Source organism: Zonotrichia leucophrys, chromosome 2 (genome assembly GCF_028769735.1).
Source record: "Zonotrichia leucophrys gambelii isolate GWCS_2022_RI chromosome 2, RI_Zleu_2.0, whole genome shotgun sequence".
Classification (NCBI taxonomy): domain Eukaryota; kingdom Metazoa; phylum Chordata; class Aves; order Passeriformes; family Passerellidae; genus Zonotrichia; species Zonotrichia leucophrys.
The window spans coordinates 101,869,879-101,895,219 of record NC_088171.1 but is presented as its reverse complement, the minus strand read 5'-3'; the positions used below and the strand labels follow the sequence as shown (position 1 = coordinate 101,895,219).

Here is a 25,341-nt window from a genome sequence, read left to right as displayed (position 1 = left end):
TTTCACTAGAAGACATTGATGTTTCATTTATTTTTTTTCTTCTTTTTACTTTCTTTTTTCTAAAGGATCTGCCTTCCCTACCCTTACTTCTTACTCAGAGGCAAAAGCTATGGGCTGCAATGGGTACAGAGATGAAGTAACTGAAACATAAGAACAGTTTCTTCTCCACTTACTCCTCACCTGTTCCATTAACAACATGTTTTAGATTTTCAGTGCCAGTAACCTAAATTACAGTTCTTATAAGGGAATGGGATCAATTAACCCCACATTTGGGCTGGTTTGTCCATATTAGGTCTCCTTTTGGCAAAGCAGCTTGTAACTAAGTGACTTAGGCCACAGTTAGCCTTAGTAGCCTGCAAGTCAGGCTTCCTCTATTCCCCCAAATAATATTAAGGAAAGCTGACATTACATGATTTAGCTCTTTCTATACAGATCATAAGATAAAGCCAGTTGAAGAAAATGTCAGTGGAAAGAAAAACAAAGAAAGAAAAACATCTGAGGAAAGAAAAGCAATCTCTGAAGGAAGTGAAGACAGCAGCAGCCTCAGGGAACTGGAAAAACGTGACCTGAAAAAAGATCTGTGATGATTTTTAAAAAGCTGGCATACTTCACAGGAACGTGCAGGTTCCCATCTCCCAGCCTGAGACCTTCCAGATGTCTGGCCAGTGGATTGGAAAGGTCCTTTCCAGAGGGATTACAGTAGCAGTGCTTAACTTTGCACAGCCTGTGCAGCTCTGCTAGCCAGCAGTTTGCCTGTGAGAAGACAGGCTCTCTTTATCCTGGTTGCTGAATGCTCAGATTTATCACTCTGCAATAAGCTAGTTCTGGAAGGAAAACTCCAAGGTAAAGAGTGAGATTCAGGTGAAGCAGTTTATCCTTTTCTGAGAATGAGATTAGGGAAAAAATATTCTATGATGGTTACTGACTGCTGTTAAAAAACTGTTTTTGCTGGAGATCTCATCAGTCTCCAGGCCTTGAAGCAAAGATCTAAGGCTTGACTGAGAAAACCCCAAACAAACCAATACCACCCACCACTCCCCCCCATCCAAAACACCAAACCAAAACCACACAGTCATGAGTAGTGTGAATGTAAACAGCAACCCCTTAGTGTTTGGCATCCAAGGCATCTGGAAGATGGGAATATGCACTGAACATGCCATACTCTGGGCTACATGACCTGGTGATGCCTTTCTTTTGACTCTTCCCATTGGCATGGTACACTCAGGCACTCCTCAGACAAAAATTGAGCTATTCTTTCTCAATACTTCTGCTATAATGATGCAAGCAGGTGAGGGGAGAAGCAACTCACACAAGACACAAGGGTGAAGTGAGACACGTGAAGCAGAGGAATGTCAAACCCAGAAAGAAAGAGAAATGAAGATAAAAAAGGAAATAGGAAGGGGAATACATGTGGAGGGAAGGTACAAAGGTATGCTGCTAGGGATGAACATCCAGTGCAAAGCAGAGGGTGATATGGGAGGAAGGAACAACAACAAAAAAAACCACTAAGAAAACCCCAACACAACCATATTTTTCTGACTCAGAGTAATTGCTGGCTGAATTTCAGCACCAAATCTCCACATCTGCCTCAGCTGTCACGGATGGGCTCTGAAACCAACTAGCAAAATAGAAATCATCAACCTCCTCCGACTGACCAGTGAAGAACAGCACCCTATTACCATCACTATACATCCTGCAGAGTCAAATAATAAAAATTCAGTGTGATCTTAAGAAACTGCAAAAACCCTGTGCCATTATGATTCCACACAACAGGAATAAATTTTCTTCTTCTCATAAATTTCTACAATGTTAAAGAAAATTTTTAAACAATTTTAAAAGAGAAAAGAAACAACCAAAAACCCATGTCAAAAGAAGGCTGCTGAATTTGCACAGCTAAGCATAGAGAGGCAAGGCAGAGCCAGAGACAAGGTCACCTGAACAACTTTATCTTACTGACACATGCAAAACATCATACACTGCAGTCTCATTCCCAAACCACACTTTATCACTTCATCTTGTCATGCCTTCAGGATCCTTGGCCAATGTGCTACTGAAGCCAGAAGATGTGTACCCATGGAAGCTCTCCAGTATGGCAGGCCTCCACTTACCCACCACAGAGAACACAGCATCTTCCACTCCCATCCCTTGGCTGGGAATGCAGCAATAAAGACAGGAGCACAGCATGGAAGCAGGAGTCCAGGACTTAGGTGACAGCAAGCCAATGAAGAAAATAAGTGCAAGAAAAAGATCACAGGGATTTAAAAAGAAATAAAGAGAGGAAAAAAAACCCTCCTAGCTTGCTCAGTCATTGCTGTCAAAGCAAAGCCTACTCACAGTACAAGACTCAAAAACATCATGGCAGCTTTGCAGAGAGGGAAGTGCAGGCAGGGTAAGGCCCTATGGACCATTTGGGACCAGGGCTGTTTGGCATACATTTGTAAGCAATGTATACTGGAGACAAAATTAACTGTGAAATTAGGGAGCTTCATAAAATTTCCATGAAAACAGATTAAGATATACTTTTGATTGAATACTAATACCATGAGTTTGCAACAACCATTTTAGATTATATTGCCATGAGCAAGGAGACAGGGCTCTGATCTTCTGGATTACCCCCAGAGCAAGCCTACCTTTTGTCACAATTTAGGAAGCATAAGATTCAAAACACATGTATTAAGTCAGCTACTCAGACTAAAGTCTGGATATCTACCACTTCTACGTCTGCCACAGTGTTTGAGACAAGCATGCAAAATTAATACTACTTGCACTTTGTGCAAAATTAAAATTGCAATGTTACTAAATTGAAACAGGCATGTTGTTAAATTCCAGCTTCTTGAGCGCTTAGACTGAATAACAAGAGCACAGGCAAGAGGTAAAAGAGTAGAAGATTTAGGAGGAATATTTTATGGGGCTTCATTTCATAGCCTTGACCAAGTCAGAGTGGGGAAATCCATGGTGTTGGCAACCTAGGAACAGTTTTCTTTTACTTAAATGTGCAAATGTTGGTCAACAACTCCACAGAAAAGCTCCTGACCCCAGTCAAGAGACCTACAAACAAACAAACAAACAAAAAGAATTCCAAAAACCTGCTCTGAAACAAGACATGAACACATGATAAACCCATAACACAGGACAATTCTGGATGCACAACTACATGCTTACACAAACCACTGTAATTTATGCATTAAGGTATGTTCTCTTAACTACAGACAGAACAGCTTTACAAAGTAAACCTGAATAGCAGTGCAAGCTTCTGCAGCTGGCTTCAAAGATGGGTTATATGAAGACTGAAGTCATTAGCAAGGGTGAATTTTTTTCCTTACCTCTTTCCTTAGTGCCCAAAGCACTCCTAAAGCAAAGTTTTATCTGCTGACTTCACAAGTGATTAGATAAAAGCACAAAATGGATTTTAAAAAAGTTATTAGCATATCAACCTACCAACAATAAAATGAAGTTGAAAGCAATATCAGTTTATTCTAAAATATTTCCCCCCAACTTGCCCTTCCTTTTCCTCCTACTTTTTCTGGCACAGAGGCATGCTTCCCCCCTTAGAGATTCTTCAGCTCCAAAATATCATGGCTGCCTCCTTAGTGGTACCTCCAGACTTTCTGACTGTGACACTCAAGCCCAATGTGTCTTAGAATTTATTCAGCATATGAATACCAAGAAAAACCTATTTCCAGTAAGTATGTGTAGAAGAGCCAAGTCCTTTAAGCTGAGGAGGTGTCTCTGAAGTGCTGCTCCACCACCTCGTCACACTTATGAAACCCTTCTCCATTCTTAAAGAGCTTTTAAAATGGAGAATGTGTGCTCACTTCAAGAACTCAGCCTGGATCAATTATCAGCCTGATCTGACAAACTTGTCGCATTAAAGCTGTAAACATGTGACTGCAATAAAAAAGCCTTTGCAGAAAAAAATGGAGACTAATTAATCCAAAATCAAATGGATAATGAGTAAAAAGAAAACCATAATTCACACTGATAATTAAAAAAATAAAACCCTCTTAATCTGCCTTATTTTGCATGTATGCTAATTAGGCATAAACTTGCTCATCAACAGCTTATGCCTTTGAACCATCTATTTGATTATAATGTCAAAACAGGCAGTCAGAACTTTATACTGCCTAACTGCACATGCATTCAGTTTCTAAAAGGAATTATACTCCTTTAAACATCTTTACACAAATGCAAATTCCCTTTTAGCTGACTATATATCAATTTTCCTCTTTGAGGACCAGGAGAAAACAGTACTTCTGACTTTTAAAACAACTAAGAGGTTAAAGCACAAACTGCTGAAGCAACATACACATATCTGCAAACATTAAAAATGCTTCAGTATCTTTACCATACCTTTAACATCTGGATCATCTATATGGGGTTCCAAATTTTCTATCATTTCTTCTAATTCTTTCCTTGTTGCCATAGGAATGCTTGGAGACACTGGCATAGTGAGTTCCTGAATTTCTCTATCGAGTTTTATATCAGAAGTCTGCTGAAGCTCAAAGTCAATATCTATTTCAGGAAGTGGAGTCCTCCAGAAATGGAAAGAGTTGTATAATTCCTGCTCTGAAAGAGAGGTTTCCTGTGAATTCAGCCCAGCCTCCTGCACAGCTGTTGTACAGCAATGAGAACTTTGCTCGTTCTCATCTGCCATTTCCCCACAAGATTCTGAAGGCAAAGTGCAATGGAAGGATGATTCAGTCTGGAAATCACTTTCCCTCTTGGAGTTATTTGACACTGTATTTTGATCTTCTACGACATTTTCAAGTTTTGTTGCAAAATCATCATTATCATCACAATGTGAAGACAGATCCTCTGTCCTGTTGTGCTCTTCATCTGTTGTGCCATCTTCTGTGGTCCTGACTTGCTCACTGCTGAATGCCAAAGAAAATTGACATTAAAAAACCAAAATAGATTTGTTATGCTCTTTCTTGATAACACACATGCTATCAACTTGCTATTTGTCAAAGTACATTTATTTACACCATAACAAAACAGAAGTCATAGAATCACAAAGAGTCAAGGTTGGAAGGGATCTCTAGAAGCCACGTGGGCCAACCTCCTTGCTCAGGTAGGGACAACCAGAACCACTTGCCCAGGACTTGTGTCCAGACAGGTTTTGAGTACTTCAGAGGATGGATACTCCACAGCCTTCATGGACAACCTTTGCCAGTGCTTGGTCATCCTCAGAGTAAAAAAAAAAGTAGGTTTTGATGTTCAGAGGGGACCTCCTGTTTGGAGTTGTGGCCATTGACTCTGGTCATGTCACTGAGCATCACTGAAAAGAGTCCAGCTTCATTCTCTTTTCACTCTCCCCTCAGGTGTTTATGAACATTGGTAAGACACCCCAGTGAGCCCTCTCTTCTCCAGGCTGCAGTCCCAGCTCTCTCAGACTCTCCCGACAGGAGACATCCCACAATCTGTCACTTTGTGGCCCTCCACTGCACCCTCTCCAGTGTGCCTCTCCATGTCTCCCTCTGGATGGCAGCACGACCCTGTGGGTGAAGCAGCCACTCCTGTCATCAGTTTTGTGTCATCAGCAGACCTGCTGAGGTTACACCCTGCTCCTTTCAGATCACTAAAGAGGATGTTAAAAGGACTGGACCCAACCAGTGCTGACCCCTCTTGACACACAGTCAGTGACCTTCAACTACGCGCTGCTGACCAGTGCCATGGGCCAGGCCAGGCCCTCAGCCCACCTCATTATCTCCTCATCCAACCCAACTTCAGCAGCTTCTCCACAAGGATCTTACAGGAGACCATGCCAAAAAAAAATCCAGGTACACAGTATACACTGCTCTTCCTTGTCTATCAAGTCAGTCATCTCATCACAGAACATATATCCTAATTCTGGTCTATGGAGATGAGAAGATCCAGATCTTTCCATTTACCAAATATTCAACTTATCCAGGAAAGTTAGTTTTTCTAACAGTTCATGCAGAAGAAGACCAAGGAGGCAAAAGTAATTTGTAGATTTAGCAAATTTACCTGTTTTCCTGTGCAGAATCACAATCTTCTGGGTTTTTACCATCTTCTTCTTTAAAGTACTGGCCACTGCTGGATGGATTAGCAAAAGTTGATATGAAAGGCCCCAGAGACTGAAAAGCTGCTTGGCGAACCTAGGGGAAAGGGTCCAAGGTGAAAAAACAAAATTATATATATATATATATATATATATATATATATATATATATATAATTATATATAAATCTTGCTGTCCTAGAAAACATAAAATGCCTGCTACTAGGAATTGAAAGAGTCATAAGCCTACTAAAGAAATCAAGAAATCAAGAGCAGAAGCTCTTGTCTGGAAAGAATCTGCCAGATGTCTACAAAATGCCAAGTTTAAAAAAAAAAGTTAAGAAAAATGAAAAAGCACAGTGAAACCAGTTAAATCACAGGTTACCAAACTGACAGGCTTATTCCCCACAGCCAAAGGAGCAACAATCTGTTTAGATAATAGAAGCAGGTAAATTTGGGAGCTCAGAATTTTAACAACTTGAAAGGAAAAAAACATCATGTACAGAAAACAGACATTTCAGTTTCAGAAATTTAACTGATAAGCATTATATTTCTTTCCCACATGATATGCTGTGCATTTGCTCCTCCTTTCTCCTACTGTTTATTCTCCTCTTCTCAACAATTCTCTATCTCAATTTTTGTTATTTGATTAATTCTGCTGAGCTACAACTTCCATGACTTCCCAAGGTCCATAAGCTCATGCTTCTGTGCAGATGATCCTTTGCTCTTGGAAGTTGTCTGCTTAGTAACAAACTTAAGGTTTAAGAGTAAATCTTCAAGATGGCAAATAATAAAAAACCCCAACCAAACAAAAAACCAACCTACCCTCCCAACAAGAACAAAAAAATCCCACCCAACCCCCCTAAAAAAACCCGCAAACAAAAACCCATCACCTAAGAAACAATACAATTTTAATTAATAAGAAACTCTCCACCATCAACATCAAAAACATCCACAAAACCCAAAACTAATCAACCTCCAAACCAACCACAAACTTCACCATGCCCTCCATCAAAAAACAACATGGTGGTAGGGAACCTGAAGAAGAATAAGTATATCATAATTTATTTTCTGGTTTTGTTAATGATTCTCAGCTGTGTTAATCACAGGCAATTCTGTAGCTCAAAAAAGCTACTTCATTGGCAGTTTTTCTTACATACTGCTGTAAAAATGCGAGGGACTCTCTACACCCACCAATGAACTAACCAGTTTAAGAACAATTTTGCTTGAGGTGCATGAAATAGGTTAGATTACCCACACCCATGAGAAGTTCTACATAGAGTATTGCAGTAAAATCCTTCAAATACAACAGCTATTCAAAAAACAAAAAGCAATTCTTACCCATCGTGAAGGATCACTAATCAAATTAATAAAAAGGGTTGACAATTTTGTCCTCCGGACTTCCTGTGATGTTGCACAAGAAACTGCCATGAAGCACTCAGCACAGGCTTTCCTAACTCCCCACACATTATCAGAGCAGAGCTGGAAAAACCTTGGCAGCTGTTAGGAATACAGTGAGTGAGTTTGCACTTGTTTCAAAACAGGTTCTCTTTTCACATTCATTTTTCTTCACTTGGTTGTCCACCTTCATACTTAGATGCACAGTTTAACATTTGCAAGACAAAGAACACATATGCAGTAGCACCATGCCTCTAATCTGCTGCTTTCATATTACTTATGGATACAGATAAGGAAAATTCACCTGTTTGAAGAATTGCAAGGAAGTACTAACTCTTAAGAATGATTTATACTCCCAAAACGTACCCCAAAAGCCCAACTTCAAAAATACCCCCAAGACCAAGAAACCTATTGAAAGACAAGTCTACATGTCTACACCATTCATGTCCACACCATTCTTTTAAATCAGGGACAAGAAAAATAATATTGGTGCATTATTAGGAAGCAATTCTTTACTGGAAGGTAAGGCATTGGAACACACTGCCCAGGTAGATTGTGGATGCCCCAAGCCTGGAAGTCTTCAAGGCCAGGTGGGTAAGGTCTTGAATAACATGATCTAGAGGAAGGCATCCCTGCCCATGCCAGGGGAGTTTGGAACTAGATGATCTTTAAGGTTCCTTCCAAACCTTAACATTTTTTGATTCTATGATTAGCATTTTACCTATCAGAGATCACTTCAGATTTTTTGTAAGATTCTTACTGAAATAACAAACAGCATCTTCAGAAAGAAAAAACTTCCCTTTCTACCTACACTTCTCATTGTTAGATTTATCGACCTCTGCCACCCTCTATCCTACAATGCAACTGCAAAGAAGAACAGGGGAATGAGAGAAAGACTGCATTTGCCCAAGAGAAAACATGTTTGAACAGAGCAGTGGTTTTACTAATATAACTGAAGCATTTTGAAGGTGCTCAGGTGCTTGGGCTTTTTGGACACAGTAATGGTAAGGGTGGACAGAGTGCAGGTGAGGCACAGCTGCCTTGGCTTTGCAACAGGCACAGTGACAAAACATGACTAATAATTCAGTGGCTGTTGCTACAGCCTTGTTCACATTTATTAATGTTCAGCTGTCCCCTACTCTCTGCAGCCAAGTATCCTGGACTTTGCCTCTAATTTAAAAAAGCTTTTAGATTAGAAAATGAAGTTTTATCATTCAGCTTTTTACACCCCTCCTTTTTTTTAACAATAATCCAAGAAGAGCAGAAAATGGCATTTTCTGTTATAGAAAGAGAACCCCAGCTGTCCTGTCACACATTACTGCTTTCAAATGAAATAATCATCACTTTTTATTGCATAGTAGTTTAAGTGCACCCTCTACAAAGTTTTAATCCAAATTCATTACGCTAATCACTAAAAGGGCAGTTGTGTGAGAGAAATCAATTTACATCCCAAATCAGGAAGCATATGGGATGCAAATCCACACTACTAAACTTCACTACCAAATGACTTGAATCACTCAATAGCTAGAGAAAAATGCAGCAAATGCTTTAAGAGCATAAGAAATGGCCTGGCAGCCACAACAGGCCTACCTGTCCCAACTGCAAAAAGTTGCAGAGCCTTTCAGCCAAGTCATGCCTGCATTTACACTGTCCATGTAAGTAAGTCCCTCACTAATTCAGGGCATTGATTCATCAGCCTCGGCTGGCCCTCAACAAGCTCACTGTCCACATTCCCAAGAGGAGAAAGCCTGAAGAGCTTTCAGAGCTCCAGAGCCTGCCAAGATAATTTCTCCTCCCTAGCCTTGTCACATCTCCAAATCCATCAACATCCACTAGCTCCCCAGACCCACCATGGGAAAGCGTGCACAGTTAAGGATCCTGTTCTCACCACTCCATCCAGTTCCCTGCTCTTCCATTTTGAATTTGTCTCTCTTCTCTTTATGTCATTTTTTATTTCTGAGATTCACTTATTTCCTTTACTTTACTTTCTCTTTCCCTCCTTTCCAGGAGGCTGTTTGAGGCAGGAAAACTGACTTGAAGAGATTAAATCAATACATAAGCCTCAGCACTCCCAGCACTTTATTCCCCCTGCCACACTCCCCTGTGTCTGCAATCTCTCATGAACTGCCCTTCTTCTGTAGCTTGTCTGGCTCCACTCCTGAATTGTATTAAGAAGAAAAACCCTTTAAGAAATGGCTTACCAGCATTTCTTCAGTGGCTTGCTGTCCAACCACACTGCAGATATCTCCAAAATTGGCTGCACATACCTTGCAGACAGAATGCAAGAAATAAAGACTAAGACCACAGCTTTAATACAGCAAAATCCAAGGGGAAAAAAATCAACAACTTTTAAAATCAGAAAAATATGTTTTGGTGCAAACTCATTATGAGCTACTTTCCCATTCTATCATTTTCTACATTTTTAAAAGATAAATAATTTTATTTTCTTAAAAATTAGTCAGTCTTTTTAATCACAGAACCGCAGAACTTAAATGAAAATAAAAGAGGATAAAATGTATTTGGGGTGCTGTCAAATTAAAGAACACATGCAGCTATCAAGGGAAATAAGCTATCCAGTGGCAGGATGAGAAAACACTGCCACTGGATAGCTTATAACTCCACACCTAAACATCATGATGGAATACTGGTTTACTTCATCTTTGATGAAGATGAGCATCTTGAATTCCATCTGTGCACAGAGATATAAGCTCAGGTGGCTGATGCAGCATCAGCCACAGCTGCTCCACGTTTTCCTGGCTACCAATACAACCATAAGGACAAATGCCCAACCACACTGCAGCCACCTATAGCATAAGGACAAGCAGATTCTTTCTTTGTTTCTAGTAATAAGGGTAGTGATTCTGGAAAAAAAATCTCATTGTCAAACATTAAAATTTGTGGAAATGTGAGAAACAAAAACCCCCACAGCTTTCACTTACACATGTCACAAATGAGATCTACCAGGGAAGTTTCTTAGTCACATGCAAGTTCCAAGCACATGACACATTTTGTCACAGATAATCCAGAGCAGATGCTCGTAATTCATACCTTACGAACGTGAAACATCCTGCAGTCACAGCACATCTCGCAGAACCTGGGAAGCACAAGTCTTTCCGTGATGTCCTTCCCAACCATGGAGGCCATTTTGCACATAATCTAATGGCAAGACAGACACTAATCAGAGATGCTTGCATAACCCACCATTCTGTGCCAGCTAAGCAGAGGCTTTTTACTTCTACTCTTTGTTCTGATGAACATAATTTTACTGAAAACTGTCAAAAATAGTGAAAACAAAATGCCATTTAAATTGAAAAGGTCTGGCCACTTGTCATGACATGGCACAGGTGTACAAGATGACATTGATCTTCCAATAAAGTGAATGAAATTCCCAGCTAACAAAGATAATTAGACTCTTAGAAATTATTCTCCTGTGTTACCCAATAGATCTTAAAAAAAAAGTACATGATTCTTTTACTATTTCAACACAAAATGCATATATGTACAATTAACAGAAAATTATTGACCATTAATATGCTTAAGAGACTTCTGAGTCCTGTGTGGTTTAAAATTAAATACAACATCACACTGCATACATGCAACTCCCAAACATAAAATTCCCAAAGAAATGTATCACATCAAAAAAATCCCTCTTCCCCTCTAACTGCTCCTTCATTCTAATTTGTACTGAAACTTAAAAAAGCTTTAAAAAGCAAAAAGAATTTTACATTTACCATTCCCCATCACGTCAGTAGAACTACTTACATTCATTCCTCTATAATAACAAATGATGGCTTTTCTAACTTCTAGGGGGTAGATGAGGTTAGAAACCCCTCTAGGGTTGATGAGGTACAGAAATTTCTGTCAAGTTTCAATACCTTCAAAACCATGAAGACAGATAAAACTAATCTGCTTATACTTTATTCCCTTATGTAGTTGTAAGCTTCATCAAGAAGCACTAGAAATTTGGTGCCAAATCCAACAGTGACTGAGACTTTTTATTGTTTATCAGTCCAGCCACTGTAGGAAAGTAAAATATTAAATGAGGTCCCTCTCATGCAAAAAGAACAGAAAAAAATTCACCCAGCAGAAAGCAGCAATATAAATTGCAATTAAAAAAGGAAACAAAAGGGCCTACATCTGCCATTTTTCCATTATAAATTAACTCATCTACTATTTTAATTCAACACATACATTTTAATTACAAAGGTTGTGTCTAATGCAAAAAAATGGCCACCAACCAACCAACCATGAGTTAATCAACTCAGATGCTTATTACTTTGTCCAATAAAACATCACAAAATCAATAAAGTGAATAGACATACAGCAAAGAGCAAAAGAACTGAGGCATTAAAGCTTTTGAAGTGATGGAAATTTTCCACACAGGCAATTTAAACTTCCATAAAATAAACAGACAAACATTCAAAAAACTAAAAAGCCAACACAGCAGATGCTTTAGGAATCAATACAATTAATCCCCTGCACTGTCTTGTCCAGCTGGAGTTTTTTAAATAGCATATCTAAGTTTTTGAATTTAAATCTTAACTTGACCAGAGTGTACAGCACTGACACAGCACAGAAGTTGTTACAGATTTGTTACGGAGAGGGAATATAACATTTTCTTTTTAGTAATGGCTGTGCAACTTGGAAACACACCACCACCATTGCACTATCAAGCATTCAGGCAAACTTTTGGCTGTGTGATTTGGCACTGCTGTTACTTACAGCCACAGCTTCTGTCTTCACATCGTCGTTGCTGTCTGGAGCTGTCAGATCTATCAGCACAGGGCACACTTTGGTCTCCACATCGTATCTCTCAATGAGTTCTTGCTCCAACAGCACTAACAACGCTGCCTGGCTTGTCTTTCTGACCTGCCACAAAACGACAAAATTGAACCAAGCAATTCCAAGACAGATTTATTTTTTGAAATACCTGAGTGCTGTATTTTGGAAGGTGTACCTATATACCAACACACAGCAGTACTAACTGCACACAGTGACAGGACAAGTGCTCCACACGTGCTTCTGCAAGCACTTCCTGTTTGCTGTCCTGTGTTTTGGGAAGTATGGAGGTGGATATCTGCTGCAGTTGACAATGTGCAGGTGTTTCTTGGGTTCACACACAATTTGTTTTAATGTCAAAAAGGGCAGTCATGGCAAATTTGAAGCAAACGCGCAAAGAAAAAGCAGCGCAATTAATGGAGAGTAACAAATTTCTAATACTGAACAAATCTTCTTTTTCTGAGATTACCCAGAAATAGGCTGGCAAGGAGAAACTGTGTTTATTTCCAATGTCTTTAAATTCTGAGACACAATTCTGCTTAGTCCCAATTAAAAAAAAAAAAGTGCAAAAATAAGATACCCATTATTGATGTCATAGCTTGCTAACCCCTACCTCCAAAAGGAATAATTTCACCAGAAGAGAAAACATTACATACAGCAAGAGACTACATATACTGCAATGCAGCAATTTTGGAAACACCTTTGAGCTCTTTGTTTCAGAGATCCACAGCCCAATGAACTATTCAAGAGACGTTAACACAATGAAAACAATCACCGAATCTTCTAGCAGGAGAACATCAAACAAAAGTAGAGTTGTTGTATTATACATGAATTAGCAAAACAACTACTAAGAAAAATAGGTTTGGGTAGTTATTTTTAACTCTGTAAATTTTGAAAAGGGCAAGGAAAAAAGTGACAAACTCAAGAGGCCTAAAATATTGAAAATAATGTCTCAACTAGCATTAGTCTAGTCTGAAATGACTGGAGAAGTCTCAAGAAACTTTGGACAAGCTAACTTATACATGCAGAGAGACAAACCACGAGCTGAATCCAAAATGTTTATTGGATTGATATACAAATAACTGGTAATGAAGGCACATCATGCTATTAAAAACTGAATTATACAAAGGGCTCCACTTTTCATTACTACCATTCCTTTTTGCCAGAATTTTAATTATGCAAGCTTGTCTAAATTACTAATTTTGTCCATACGAATACAATATCAGATAAAAGGCCCCAGATCAGGACAGATCACATGAGATGTAAAAAATGGTCATTACATTTTCTTTAAAAGATTTTCTTTAATATTTAAGTAAATTTATAGTACCATGTATTTCATGTCCATTCCAAATCCTTATATCCCAAAATATAACACACTTGTACCACGCTAAATTTAAATAATTTGGCATCACAACAGTATTTCACCAGCTACCAGAAACGTACCTGGTTATTCTGGTCGGCGAGGTATCGCACCACAATCGGTAGCAGGTATTTGGAAAAAGCATAAGGGATTGAAGGTCTGTTTTCTTGACAGAACATGGCAATATGAGGCACCTGCTCCATCAGTTCTGCCCGCACTGTTGGCTCTGTAAGGGTCAAAACAAAACCAAAAAATTGGCACAATATATGTTTACAAGCATGCTCCCAGATCCTGCAAGAGTAAGCTTCTTACAGTACCCTACATACAAAGTATGGTCTCAGGTGTTCATGTCAGTGTGTTTGTCAAGCTTCATTTTGACATCTTTTTACAAAACCAGATAGTACACACTCTGCTGCTGAACTACTAAAAAGTCACATCTCACATTATTAGTAATAAAAAAGAAGAGGTGTAAGACAGCCATCAAACATTATGAGTATCAGAATGTGATGGTGTTTGCAGGGGTCTTAAGATGAGGGAAGAGACAAGAACATTGACTTCATGTTTCAGAAGGCTTGATTGATTATTTTATGATATATATTATATTAAAACTATAGTAAAAGAATAGAAGAAAGGATTTCATCAGAAGGCTAGCTAAGAATAGAAAAGGAATGATAACAAAGGCTTGTGACTGACCGAGACAGTCTGGACATTCTGGACTGTGATTGGCCATTAATTAGAAACAACCAACATGGGCCAATCACAGATGCACCTGTTGCATTCCACAGCAGCAGATAACCATTGTCTACATTTTGTTCCTGAGGCCTCTCAGCTTCTCAGGAGAAAAAATCCTAAGGAAAGGATTTTTCAGAAAATATCATGGCTACATCAGAGTTTTCCAAACTCCCTACGAGCATCACCTACTTCACAGAAACCTCCTATGCTGAAAGAAAGTCAGCCCAGAACTGGCACCACTGTGAGAAGAAAGGAATTGAGGGGGAGTCTGGGCCACGGCCTCTCAGGAAAGATCCCACTGAGCAGGACAGCCAGCCATAACCACAGACGCTGTTCTTCATTCTTTGCTTTTTAAGGCTACTGATGTAATTGTCAGATGGAAAAGGAAAGCATCTCTCCAGCTGCTTCTGCTAAACCTTTGAGATGTGTTTCTCACCAAAGTTGGTGATTATTTAAAAATATTTAATTAAATTTTTAAATTCAAGAAATGGCACACTGCCTGGATGAATCCTAATCCTCACAGAACATGCACATATATGCGGGGGATGAGAGAAGAAGCAAGAGAAACAATACAGATGTAGATTCAATTCCAATTATTAGAAAAACAGATTCAATTTAAGAAGCAGGACCTTATTACGTGCCTAACTTCCCCCCTGGGAATAAAAAAAAATCTGAACTGAGTACCTCTGCCTTTTCAGGATTTGCTGATATATGCAGTTACCACTGGTCTACTGATTACTTACAAAAAGTAACATCAGTTACTCTCAAACTATACTGATTTGATTTAGAATATTTTAAATAATAAGATGTATGTGTCACAGGATAGGTACATATGCCTTACTAAATTTTTACCTAAAAGTTGTTCAGGCAAAAATGATACAACCTGAACCATCTTCCTTGAAATACTTGTAATTAACATGATTCATTAAAAATACAACCTTTTGTTAAACAGAAGCATGCAACATGCATTTGTATTTGACATGGCAAATGTGTGCAGCACTTGGTTTTCTTGAACACCGGCTACAAGTGTAAACTCAGGTCTGAATAAAACATAACAAAGACAAAGCAAGTCCCCTGCTGTGTGCAGTCTTTTCTTCACTGAGAACAATGAGAACAGAAAAGATCACTGCACACAAAGTAATTAAATGCCTATGGGGTCCAGTTCCTTCACTACAGACTTAAATTACTTTTCCTATAGAAAAACATACCAAAATCAGAGTTGGAAGGGACCTTATAGAACATCTAGTTCCAATCCCTGCGGGTTGGGGTTCCACTAGACAGGTTGCTCAAAGCCCTATCCAACCTGGCCTTGAACACTTTCAGGGATACTCTGGAAAGTTTATGAGTTGCTGAACAAGTTGCAAAATACAAAGTGAAGTCTCAGACAAATCAATATCGTATAGGTTTGCTGTTCATGACAATAAAGTTAAAAAGTCTTCCCATCTCTTCTGTATCTCTTCCCAAATGTTATCAGGAGCACACAGGAGAAAAACATTTTTGTTTAAACTTCAGATGCTCTGAAACATGTGCAGGTTGAACTCCATAAGCAACACTGGCATCCTGAAGTTCATATTGAAGAAGTCAGATCCTGAAGAACACTACACAAACTATGTGCAAGTTTTAGCAGATCTAACAAAAATTCACACCTTAACAAAATGCTGAACTGTAGTCTCGTGATCAAACACTCCATTTGTAGCACTAAAGGTAACAGCTGACCAAAACATGCACCTGTAACTAGGACAAACTAATAGTTAATGAGATTATTAATTCTGAAAGTTAGAGTCTCCATATTATACTAATGAAAAGAAAGAAAATATTCCTATTGTAGTAACTCATCTGCTTCCTTATAAAAATGTCAGAGCAGTTCTTAGAACGCAAGGAAGAGAAGATGAAATTGTTCATTAGGATGAGGTGGTGTGGGGGAGAGTCAACCAAAGTAGATTGGGTGCTTTCAAGAGTCAAGTTGGCAAAAACACCTATTTTATTCCGACATTTAATTCAGTTCTGGTTCTTTTATGTGACAAGGCCTGGCTTCTTCAGTTCTGGAAGATGGGCTTGAAGTGTGCCTGAGAAAGGAGTCCTTTCACATGCCAACTTTGACACATCAATGTGCATTTTTTCCACCTGTGTGACAATCTGCTCAAAGGTGGCTGAGTTAAAGAAGCCTTGCACCCTCCATTTGCAACTGCCCAGTATCCACTGAAAGCAGAGCAAGAGATTGTCTCGGCAAACAGGCTGTACACCTGAGCAAACTGCTCCCAAGAGTAATTTGTTTGAAAAGGGTGAAGGTGGCAAACAGAGCAAGATGAGGAACCATCAGGCTGGGTAAGGAGGACAGGAACTTGATGGTAAAGAAATAGGAACCAGTGCCCAAAGCCAAGGCTGGAGGAACTCATGCCCACCTTTCCCAGGTTAAAGGGGATGGAGAGTAAGCAAAATCAATCTGACTGAGGCTGCATGCACGGCAGCAGTTTTTCTTAAATGGCTTCTAAATTTGCTTCAGGCAGTTCCCATCCTCCCAGACACAGAACCTGCAGCTTCCATTTATGCCAATGCTACTGTTCATGCAGCCAGACAATAAATCCTATCAAAGAACTGATCTAGCTGATGCAGCTTTTGCCTCACCACAGCAGCATAATTAAACAGCAAGAACTGGCACTTAATATTGATCTCCCTGTGCAATCACATAATTCCCTCAAGTAGCAGAATTATCTGATGATGAAAGCAAGCAATGGTAAAAGGTGCTAGAACTGAGGGAAAGAAGCAAAATATTGGGAAAGCAAATTTATTCCTCCTTCTAGCAGGAAGCTGTGCAAAACGTTCAAGCCAGGCTCTCCACAGAGTAACTGCACACTACTCATTTGATCACAGTCTGAACTCTGTCTTGATGCTGAAGAAATAGCTCTGCAATCAAAGACAACAAGAACTCTGTATTAAATATATCAAGAGCTGTGTACATACTTTGGACATGAGGCACTCAAAATGGGGAGACTGTTTCCATACCTCTTTGACACCTTCAAAGTTTGCCCACCCACTGAAAAAGCAGTGGCAACACTCCCTTTCCCTAAATTGATGAGGTTTGCTGTGAAACAGGATTTATACATTTCTTTATGAAGCACTCTAGCAAGAGTACAGGATGTACCAAAACCACGAGATCCTTTTCCTTCAGAACGGGGCTCATCTATTATGCAGCACTTATGTCATCTGCCTAACAATACTAACGACCTGCAGATGTAAAGTGAGCCCCTTGCTTCCTGAGCTACCAAGTCAGCTCTGGCTTTGTGAAGAACACGGGCAGATGAGACGATGCAATTAAAGATTTGAAACATTCATACCCAGGAGTGAATTAGAACTGTAAAGTCACCTTAGTTCTTACATTCCCTAACTTTAAGTACCTGGCTCTGGGATCTTTGTAAGGTCGATTCAAAGCAGCAAACAAGGAGGGCTGTGTAGGGAACTGGCTGTGTAACACAACACTGTAATTCGCCATCAAAAGGCGTTTGTGCTGTTCTGGGGAATTACTGCTGCTATGCAAGAACCTGAACCTTAAGCTTACCAATTTAGATAAGAGCTCAATTCTTCCAAAGGCTGAGGCATATGTTCCAGTGTGTACTGAATAGAGCCTAATCTTGCAGTCTGATGCAGTTACAGTAGAGCTTTTTTTTGCATTCTGTTTCCTTAAGACCCAGGCAACAATGCCAAAAAAAAATCCACTGAAGTCAGAGTGCTTTCTTATTCTCTTCATCTATTCCTCAGCTTTGTCTTTAGCTTGAACAGGTGGCAGCTCCAAGCAGGGATTCCAGGAGGCTTCAAGACATATCAGTGTCTGCCACTCCAGTTTAAACCTCCCTGTTGTTTAAAACCAAATTTACAGCTTGGTCATTGTGTTAGTTCTGGCCAGCATTAATTTTCTTCACAGTAGCTGGTATGGGGCCATGTTTTTGATTTTTGCAGGAAATAGGGTTGATAAGGGATGTTTTAGTTATTGCTGAGCAACACTTACACAGAGCAGGGCCTCTTCTGCCTTTCACCCCACCTCATCAGCAATCAGCAGGAGACACACAAAGTGGGGATGCAGCCAGGACAGCTGATCCCAGGGACTGACCACAGGGACACCCCAGACCATGCTGTCACGCTGATCACATAGAGCTGAGGGAGAAGGAGGAATGGGGGAAGTTTGGAATGGTGGTGTTCATGCTCCCAAGTCACTGTCAGGTGCGACAGAGCCCCTTCATCTGAGGATGGCTCAATAGCTGCCTGCCCATGGGAGTGGTGTATGAATTCCTCTCACATTCGCAGGGAAGAAGGCAGCTTAAACATTGTTTCCAGCACAATCAATTCAAACATGGTCCAATATTAGTTACTATAAAGAAAATTAACTCTACCTCTGCCAAAGCCAGCAGTTATCAACAGAGTGAACAGTGCACAGCAGGTACAAGTTGCTTTGTAAAGCATGAGCTCATCCAGCTGGGGAATACGCCTGCACTCTGTGTTCTTTTGCACTGCACAATATAGTCAAGGACCAGGCTTTATACTTTCACACAGTATAAACAAACCAGGAGAATTTTGCTTCACGTCAAGTTTCTATTTTAGGCAGTCTGGAAAAATCTCTGTGTACAGCTAGGTTCTACATAACATTTGCTGGAACAGTATTTTTCTGTTCAGCAGAGGAAGTATTTTTAAATGATCTTTTCAAACTACCTCTTGAAAGGACAAAGTCTATCTATTCCTTAAAGTAGCAATCTACTAAAAAGAAACCCTGCAATCTATTAAAACAAAACCTTTGAAAATAAATATTAATATAAAATACTAGATTCCCTTACTCATTAGCATTTTATTTCATTCTATCATATCTAGTGTCTTATCTAGATACAGAATTACATTGAACCGAGTTTTAGGAATCAAGAAAAATTAAGAGAATGACAGAAGACAGTGAAAATAGCTTCCATTTCTTCTGTTCATTAAACAATGTGGAAAAGAAGTTTCCAGAATAAAATGACACAGTTCTACCTCTCTTCATTTCCAGATCACACAAAACCATCAATGTGTTCAAATCAGCATCTACAGAACCTGGGCAGACTTTTTCTGCTTAAACTAACAATCAGTTTTAGTTATTTCACAAATGACCATTCAAATCAACATCCTAAACTGACTCTAAAATCACAGAAGTAATTACTATTTCTTCTTCATCCATGAAAAAAACCCTTTCCCCTAAAATCTGACACCATCTCATGTAAAGTGCCAGCATGCTCACTTGGTTACTCCTAGCACATACACTCAGCCTGGATCTATAAATGTCTAATGTTTATTTCAGCCCTGCTGAGGCTTCAGTTCACTCTCTATTCCACTTCAGCTATAAGGAAGTAAAGCAGCACCATCAGCTGCATACTGAAAATTAAAAAGGGATTATTTTAGAACTGCACAGTGTAATACCAACTAATTGCTTCAGACCAGCTATTTATAAATCAAGTCATTACTCAGAGCCACCCCACAACTAGATTTATTTCACAATGCTTAATTCTGCAGCAACATACAGTATTTTAAAAAAAGTCTGGAGCGCTTTCATTATCCCACTATGACCATTCTGAAATATAAGCAGCAGTGAATTTCCACAACACTTGTGAGGAGTTGTTTTTGTGTTGTAAAATTGTATATGAAGAACAACCACTGATGATGTTAGAGCTGTTTTAACTGACTTTAATTTTTATGGATGTTTTAAGTACACCTGAGTACTAATAATATTGCCCTTTGTTGTTATTAAGGGTTGTGAACAACAGGGAAGGACGTAAGTGCATGGCTTTGCCTTAATACTTCCATTCAATAGAAGAATACTTCATGGAATCACAGAATATCCTGAGCTGGAAGGGACCCAGAAGGTCATCAAAGCCCAACTCCTGGCCCCTGCACAGGACCACCCCAAGAGTCACACCATGTGCCTGAGAACATTGTCCAAATGCTTCTTGAACTCTGTCAGGCTGGTGCTGTGACCACTTCCCTGGAGAGCCAGTTCCAGTGCCCAACCACCCTCTGGGTGGAGAACCTCTTAATATCCAACCTAAATGTCCCCTGACACAGCTTTATCTATCCTCTTCTTTCCCTAAAGTTAACCCTCCATTTCCCTCTTCTTTTCCTTCCACAAACACACGTATTTTCCCTTTTGATTTCTACCATTTTCCTTTTCATCTTTCCCTCTGACTTTCCTATCTCTTTTGAAGATAAAATAAAAGCTAGACAAGCGGAAATACACTGCAGCCACAGCCCATCCCTGTCAGCTTAGGAGTCCAGCAGAAAGGCTGATGCATGTGCTGCTTCAGTAGTGGATCCAGAAATGGATTTCATTCCTGACTGGCAGAGCAAGGAGTGGAACATGGACTAATGAGGGAGGGTAAAGTCACCGTCAGTCACTCATCAGGTGCATGGAGAGGCAAAAGAAGTTTACATCAAGCTCAGGAGAAAATTCTTAGCAAAGCACGAGGTGGGAGATGAGGTATGGAAAATCCTGGAACATGAAGATGGAGAAGGGAAGAAAATGCAGCTGGAGAAAAGCAAATATTAGCATTCCCAATAATATTGCTTACATATGAAGATTTTTGTTAAATGAAATACTGCACTATGTGCTGTTTGACAGGTAATATTGGCATGTTTCAAAATACCAACAGCAGTAATTGAATGTACATTAATAAAGCCATTCAAGCACACTATTAAGTAATTAGGGTTGTGAGGCCATCCACATTAAGCCTGATTATAGAGCTTCAAAATTTAACGACCAATTAGCCTAATAATTGTTTTCAAAATCAGGTTGTTTTGGAAACTGCATTTACAACTGATTCTTTGCAGTAAAGGGATTACTTTTCGTTCGGAAGAAAAACATCCTAGTTGGCTGTATTCAGACAAATAAGCACCAGTCCTTCAGGATGTCATTTTATTTCTCCCCCATCATTTATTTAAAAAGATACCTATGTGTACCTATTTCATAGTAAGCTACATTACACAGGCATTTTAGGAACAAAGATACAGACCTTCACGTCTAAAGAAACTTCAGAAAATAAAATTTAAAGTTTCTGAAGCCTCTTGCACACTAAGCAAAATGCCAATAATGCAGTCATTCTGGCTGGGGCTAACTCTCAAAGCCAGTTAATTGCACTTCAGCACACAACGATGAAATCTTGTATCATCTAAGCCACTCACAAGCTGGTACCAAAAAAAAAATTTGAATTATGCTTGTTTACTTAAGTCAATAACTCAGACATAAGGCCCTTGTTCAAGCTCTCACAAGCCTGTAGCCAGTGTACATTTGAAAATGAAGAAGACCCAGCTATCTTAACACAAAGATATGCATTTTTGATCTAACAAGAGTGTATGGGGGATAACTTAACATTTGCCAAGCACTGAGCTTATATGTCAAACTACTTCTGGGCTTGTATAGATTCAAAGACACCATAAAAAAATCTAAGTGAGAAATCATATCTAACATCCCAGAAGAAACAGAGAAATTACAAAGTGATTGAACAGCAGATTCAAAGGCAGTAGAAGATATCTTTCTTAGCTGTCACTACTCTAGGAAACTTGGTACCAAAGACAGCAGGAAAGTCCAGTTTAGGACTGAAGAATACCCAAATTCCACAGGAGAATCACGGATTTAACAGCAACACCCAGCTACAGCAATGAAGACAAACAGTGAAGTCTTACAAATAACTCACATTCAGAGAATAAGTTTCTTTAGCAAGTAAGGGCCTTGGGGGCAGGGGATTATTGCCCAAATGCCACTGATGGGTTTCCTCCATGGAACAGCTGTTCTGTGCTGCCATGTACATACAAGAGCAGCACATGACACCAGGGCAGAGCAAATCCTGTGTTCTGCCAGCACTGGGAGCAGCTCATGTCCAGGACCACCTGAAGTGGGTATTTTTTCCCAGTAGAAACACAACATTTTGATGTTGTGATTGATTTAAAGGCTACAAGTATAAACTGGAATTAATTCATTACTAAGAGTCCAAACTACTCTGTAAGGAGAAGGCACACTTTACATCACTTGTATGGGCAGACACAATGGTAACAAAACTCTCTTTCACAAAATACAATTCACTACAACTCTACTCAAAGGGTCCAAATGAATTTCCATCAAAAGCACTTTCTCTGAGATTTTTTTTACAAAAAGCTTTTATAAAACCAGTTTTAGAGCTGATATTTGCTTTTGCCATGATGCCTCAAAAAATGTGTCTTGGCTACCCAGTTGTATCAATCATAGCAAACCATACTCACATCATTTTCTTCCATCCTACTATCATATTTGGACCCAGATATTTTTCTAGTAAAGAGTATTTTTATTATGCATTTAAATAGTATTTAGTGCAACCAAGATGCCATTTAGGTTCTTAAAGTTTTATCACAGTAGATGAGGAATGAAAATTATTGGAAATTCTCCTGCTTTTAAACACAGAAATAGCTGTCTCAGCATAGCCCCAGTTTATTAAAACAAAACAAACCTGAAAAAAGCTAAAACACCCCAAACCAACAAACCACAAACCCAAAGAATTTTTTTAAAACCCTGAGACTGATTGTTTTTCAAGCAAAGACCATGTCTGAAAAACATCAATCCCACTACAAGATTTCAGAAAACGCAAGGTTTTAACAGGACAGAGCACTCTCTGGGCAACTTTAGGATAGCTGGTATTTCTAGTTCACTGCTGCACCTCTACTTTAGAAATCAGCATCAGTAGCCCAGAAAGAGAACAGATATTACGTATCCTGGGTATATTCTTCAATTCCAACCTCATTATACCAACTACTGAAAAAATAGGAAAAGTATCTGACTTTCTGTGACTTGACGTGACAAGAGAAGACAAAGAGCTCCAAATGTTAAAAGAACTGGCATAAGACTAACAAGCATCAACAGTTAGAAATGAAAAGACTTGTACTTAGTCATAGATTAGTTTGACTTCTAAGTTTGTTTTTGTTTTTATTTATTTAAACATTTAAATGTGAAGTTTTGACTCCAGGAGGGCTCTACCCATACAAATATCTTGCTCTAACCAAGCAAGTTAAAACAATGTTTTACCATGTTTTCTTATTCCAAATTCCAAGGGCTTTTTTATGTTTTATGGACAAATTGGAAAAATAAATACTGTAAATGAAAAGAAGCAAGACAAAAATTAACAACTCTAATAGTAACAACCTTAAACATACACACACAAAAACCAAAACCTCTGCAAACAAAACCAAAAAGCCAAAAAAAAAAAAAAAAATCCACTGTGCTGCAGCATGAATAATAGACAAGCCCATATATTAAGAAGATACAAAGCAGATGAAGCTCCCTAATGAATTTTCACATGGTTTAAAACACAAGGCTATTCTAATAACCTGTCTTACCGAAACCAGCCAAGTCCAATACTGCAACTGCTCGAGGCACAAGACTCACAGTTAAGTTTGCAGAAATTTAATTTGTGGGGCAGCTGCAGAATCCAGCACTACTAGTTTGGCAGATCTGAGACAACTTCTACAGTGCAGGAAAAGCCTGAACTGCTGCTTTTACTGACGCTGAGAAAATATCAGCTCTGACTAAAAATGTACCCCACCCTCGTTAAAGGCAACAAATTGATTTGAGCTCAACTCTTGGCTTCCACTACACTTCTGCCTAAATAAACTTCAATTTGACACACTTAGTTGGTCACCAATGAAAAGCCTAAGGCTACAAGTTGCTGCAAGAGGCCATTTTCCCTTGGACACATCTGTCCTATTTTCTAAACTGAAGAGGAGCTTCAGAAAGTGTCTGATGCTCTAAACTATTCACAGGGCCACACAACCAGGCAACTGTAAATGCAGATTTCAGAAGCAGAGCTTTGCTGGGAAAGCACTCTATAAACAGTAGCATGCCACTGTTCTCAATTAAAGACACATTTTACTGTAAGTGAACAGTGACTTTTTTTTCCTTTTTAAAGAATCCTTGGAGAGGTACTCAATACAATTATGTAATGCTTACAACAGGCTACTTTTCCTGGCTAAACAAGGACATTCCCTCAGAAAAATAAAACCAGGCATTTTAAATTAAGACAGCAGTGACGGAATAAGAGAAATCAGCAGAACATATTTTTACCCTTGGAAAGCATTATCTTCTGCAGTTCCAGAAGAAGTGAGAAAAACTAACAGACATTAAATAGAAGAAACATTTTCTTCTCATTCAAGATTAACTACAAATTTATCTTCATAACACACCAACAATTAAAAAAGAATGACCAGATCTTTTCTGATGTTCTGCTGCTAGACTTTCTTCCTTCTGGTATGTCAACTGTATCTAGCTATGTTGAAATCAAACCCTTAATTCTTTCTAGATAATTTTTAAACCAGAATTCTGCCACAGCTCTGTCCACATAATTTTTCCCTTCATGCACTTCCCCATGACTTTTTAAGCACTCTCTTTCTTTCACATTTGTTTTTAATTTTTCTTTTGCTTTTGCCTTTTATTCTAAACACTCAGCGGTCTCAATATATTGATTAGCAACAGACCCACTGGATCTACAGAGCCCTCCTACTCATTGCAAAGCGGGTGCAGAAGCAAGCTCACTACACTGGGTTTCACAAGCAGACTTTTGGCATCTTCAGGGATCTACTTGGTGAAGGTACCATGGGATAAAGCCTGAGGGAACAGCTACACAAGAAAGTTAGTTAATATTCAAGGATCACCTCCTCCAAGTTCATGAGCAATACATCCCAACAAAGAACTAGTCAGGCAAAAACACTGGGAGGCCTGCATGGATGTACAAGGAGCTCTTGGACAAACTCAAGCAAAAAAGAGGAAGCCTGCAGAGGGTGCAAGCAAGGACTGGTAGCCATGGGGGAATACAGAAAAATTGTCCAAGCTGCCAGGGACTGGGTTAGGAAAGCTAAAGCCTCAAAGAATTAAAACTGGTCAGGGATGTCAAGGGTAACAAGAAAAGGTTCTATAGGTACACCAGTGATAAAAGGAATACAAGGGAAAATATGAGCCCTCTGTAGAAGAAAGAGGGAGACCTGGTTACCCCAAACAATGAGAAGGCTGAGGTATTCAATGATGT

General features: G+C 39.2%; 1 protein-coding gene across 8 annotated transcripts in view; it reads right to left on the bottom strand.

Moving 5' to 3' along the window:
• Positions 1-25,341, bottom strand: part of PPP4R1 (protein phosphatase 4 regulatory subunit 1) — a 62,968-nt gene that overhangs the window by 15,446 nt on the left and 22,181 nt on the right. For all 8 annotated transcript variants that reach the window (XM_064705852.1, XM_064705849.1, XM_064705845.1 and 5 more), the window contains 7 exons: positions 13,642-13,784; positions 12,142-12,288; positions 10,468-10,575; positions 9,621-9,686; positions 7,363-7,521; positions 5,989-6,119; positions 4,351-4,874 (listed from right to left, as the gene is read on the bottom strand). In XM_064705852.1, coding sequence (XP_064561922.1) covers positions 4,351-4,874; positions 5,989-6,119; positions 7,363-7,521; positions 9,621-9,686; positions 10,468-10,575; positions 12,142-12,288; positions 13,642-13,784 — 1,278 coding nt within the window. The remainder of the gene's footprint in view (positions 1-4,350; positions 4,875-5,988; positions 6,120-7,362; positions 7,522-9,620; positions 9,687-10,467; positions 10,576-12,141; positions 12,289-13,641; positions 13,785-25,341) is intronic.